This window comes from Phaethon lepturus, unplaced genomic scaffold, assembly GCF_000687285.1.
Source record: "Phaethon lepturus isolate BGI_N335 unplaced genomic scaffold, ASM68728v1 scaffold33010, whole genome shotgun sequence".
NCBI lineage: Eukaryota > Metazoa > Chordata > Aves > Phaethontiformes > Phaethontidae > Phaethon > Phaethon lepturus.
Genome location: NW_010510351.1, coordinates 1 through 2,356, shown reverse-complemented (window position 1 = coordinate 2,356; position 2,356 = coordinate 1). Strand labels below are relative to the sequence as shown.

Here is a 2,356-nt window from a genome sequence, read left to right as displayed (position 1 = left end):
CGGCGGGTCGGGGCTGCCATCCGGTACTACCGGGGTGGTGGTGGTGGGGAGGAGCCGGCTGCCTTCCACCTCTCCTGGACGGTGCGCTTCCCCCATGATGGTGACACCTGCTTCTTTGCCCAGTCCTATCCCTACACCTACTCCGACCTGCAGAGCTACCTGCGGGGGTACTGCACGGTGCGGTCGCTATGCCGCAGCCTGGCCGGCAACACCGTCTACCTGCTAACCATCACCAGCCCTGCCGGCATGGCGGCAAAGCGGGTGGTGGTGCTGAGTGCCCGCGCACACCCTGGGGAGAGCGGCGGCTCCTGGGCCATGCGGGGCTTCCTCGACTTCCTCCTCAGCGCCCACGCCGATGCACAGCTCCTGCGCCAGCTCTTTGTCTTCAAGGTGGTGCCCATGCTCAATCCTGATGGGGTGGTGGTGGGCAACTCCCGTTGCTCCCTGGCAGGCCGGGACCCCAACAGGGCTTACGGGACAGCACTCCGCAGCTCCTTCCCCAGCGTCTGGCACCTGCGGGCCATGGTGGAGAGGTGAGGTGGGGGCGCAGGGAGCTGGTGGGATGGTGTTGCTCCCATGGAGGTGTGTCAGTGACTGTATCCTGATGTGTGCAGGGTGCTGGCGGAGCGGGAGGTGATGCTGTACTGTGACTTCCACGGGCACAGCCGGAAGAACAACGTCTTCATGTATGGCTGTGACACGGGCAGGGCCAGCATTGGGTCGCGGCTATGCCAGCGCGTCTTCCCCCTGATGCTGAGCAAAAATGCCCCTGACAAGGTGGGATGCTCTGGAGCTGTCCTTGGAGCCAGGGAATGGCATCCTCACCGAGCTTCACGGTGACGCCAGATGGTGTCCCTGTGGGGCTGGGGAAGGGGGACACATCCCCCTGCTGTGCTGACCCCGGGGCCGGCCCCAGTTCTCCTTCCCCAGCTGCAAGTTCAAAGTACAGAAGAGCAAAGCGGGGACAGGCAGGGTCATCATGTGGCGCATGGGTGTGTCCAACAGCTACACCATGGAGGTGGCCTTCGGTGGCTCCACGCTGGGTGAGGGGCCACTGTGGGCTGTGGGTGACAGTGTTGGGTGTGTTGGCAGGCAGGTGGTCCCCAGGTTGGGAAGCTGCCACTTGTTTCGTTGTCCCCTGTCCCCTCTAGGCGGGAGGAGCTCACACTTCACCGTAGAGGACCTCAAGTCACTGGGCTACCACCTCTGCGACACCCTGCTCGACTTCTGCGACCCTGATCCTGTGAAGGTGGGCCAGCAGTCGCGGCTCAAACCATGGCATCCAGGCTGGTCCTGGTGCTGCAGCGGGGGCCACGGTGATGCTGGCTCTGTCCTGCAGTTCCAGCAGTGCCTGTCGGAGGCGGACGTGCTGCTGCGGCAGCGGCTGGGACGGGAGCTGGGCTCTGGCAGCAGCTGGAGCGATGTCTCTGCCTCAGAGCTCGAGTCCAGGTATGTCCCAGCCGTGCCACCCCACAGAGCCCTGGGGTGCCAGTGAGGGCTGCAGGTGGTCGTCTCCCCCACACAGCACCAGCGGCTCTGACAGCTCTGTGTCCGACGGGCCCCCGGCTCACCTCCATGGCCCAGCCCAGCCAGTGAATCCTCGGGTGCCGCCACTTTCACGATGGGAGGGACAAAGCCCCAGGGAGGCACGAGGGGTCACAAGGTGCCATCCAGTGCAGGTGGAGCAACTGAGAAAGAAGTGGCTGCGGAGCCGCAGAGTGAGAAATGCCCTGCGCCAGACAAACACTGTCTGCCGGAGCCATGCCAGCATGCTGGTGAGCTTGGGCCCACAAGCATGGTCCACCCGGTCCCAGAAGGGACAGTCCTGCAGCGACACTTGTCCCTAGTGCTGTCCCAGCATCATGGGGCTCCAAGTGGGTCTAACCCCTGTTCTGTGACCTCCCAGGCTAGACTGGGGCCCTCCAGCACCTGCAGGCAGCTGGGTCTCCCCAGCATCCCGAGGGGAGGCAGCACAGCAGGAGAGGAGCCTGGAGCCAGCTCTGGTGTGGCCTTTGCCAGCGCAACTGGAGCAGGGGATGGCTGCCATGCCACCATGGCGGGGGCTCAGCTGAACAGTGGCACGAGTGCAATGTCATGCTGTCGGCCACTGCTGAGCGCCCACCACCCCGGTGTCACCAGCAATACCTCAGAGGATACAGACCCGGGAGTCAAAACAGGGCTGTCCCGGCAGCAGGGCAGGCAGCGGCGTGGGCAGGTGGCTGCTGCCCGCAGGCGTAGGGCATGTTCCCGCCTCGTCATCCCCAGCAGGGCCTTGCCACCCGCTGCCCCACGCTGCTGTGCTTGTGCTCGGGATTAAAGGCAGTGCCATGGTTGTGCCTCTGAGTGATGAGGCCTG

The 2,356-nt window shown here is 64.7% G+C and overlaps 1 protein-coding gene across 1 annotated transcript in view; it reads left to right on the top strand.

The window, feature by feature from the left end:
- Positions 1 to 1,847, top strand: part of LOC104628254 (cytosolic carboxypeptidase 2-like) — a gene marked incomplete at its 5' end in the record, with an annotated part of 2,282 nt that extends 435 nt beyond the window's left edge. The window contains 6 exons of the mRNA XM_010296779.1: positions 1 to 533; positions 615 to 777; positions 917 to 1,043; positions 1,152 to 1,249; positions 1,340 to 1,449; positions 1,526 to 1,847. The exon at positions 1 to 533 is cut by the window's left edge and continues 208 nt beyond it. Of these exons, the coding sequence (XP_010295081.1) occupies positions 1 to 533; positions 615 to 777; positions 917 to 1,043; positions 1,152 to 1,249; positions 1,340 to 1,449; positions 1,526 to 1,847 (1,353 nt within the window). The remainder of the gene's footprint in view (positions 534 to 614; positions 778 to 916; positions 1,044 to 1,151; positions 1,250 to 1,339; positions 1,450 to 1,525) is intronic.
- Between the last annotated feature and the right edge of the window lie 509 nt (positions 1,848 to 2,356).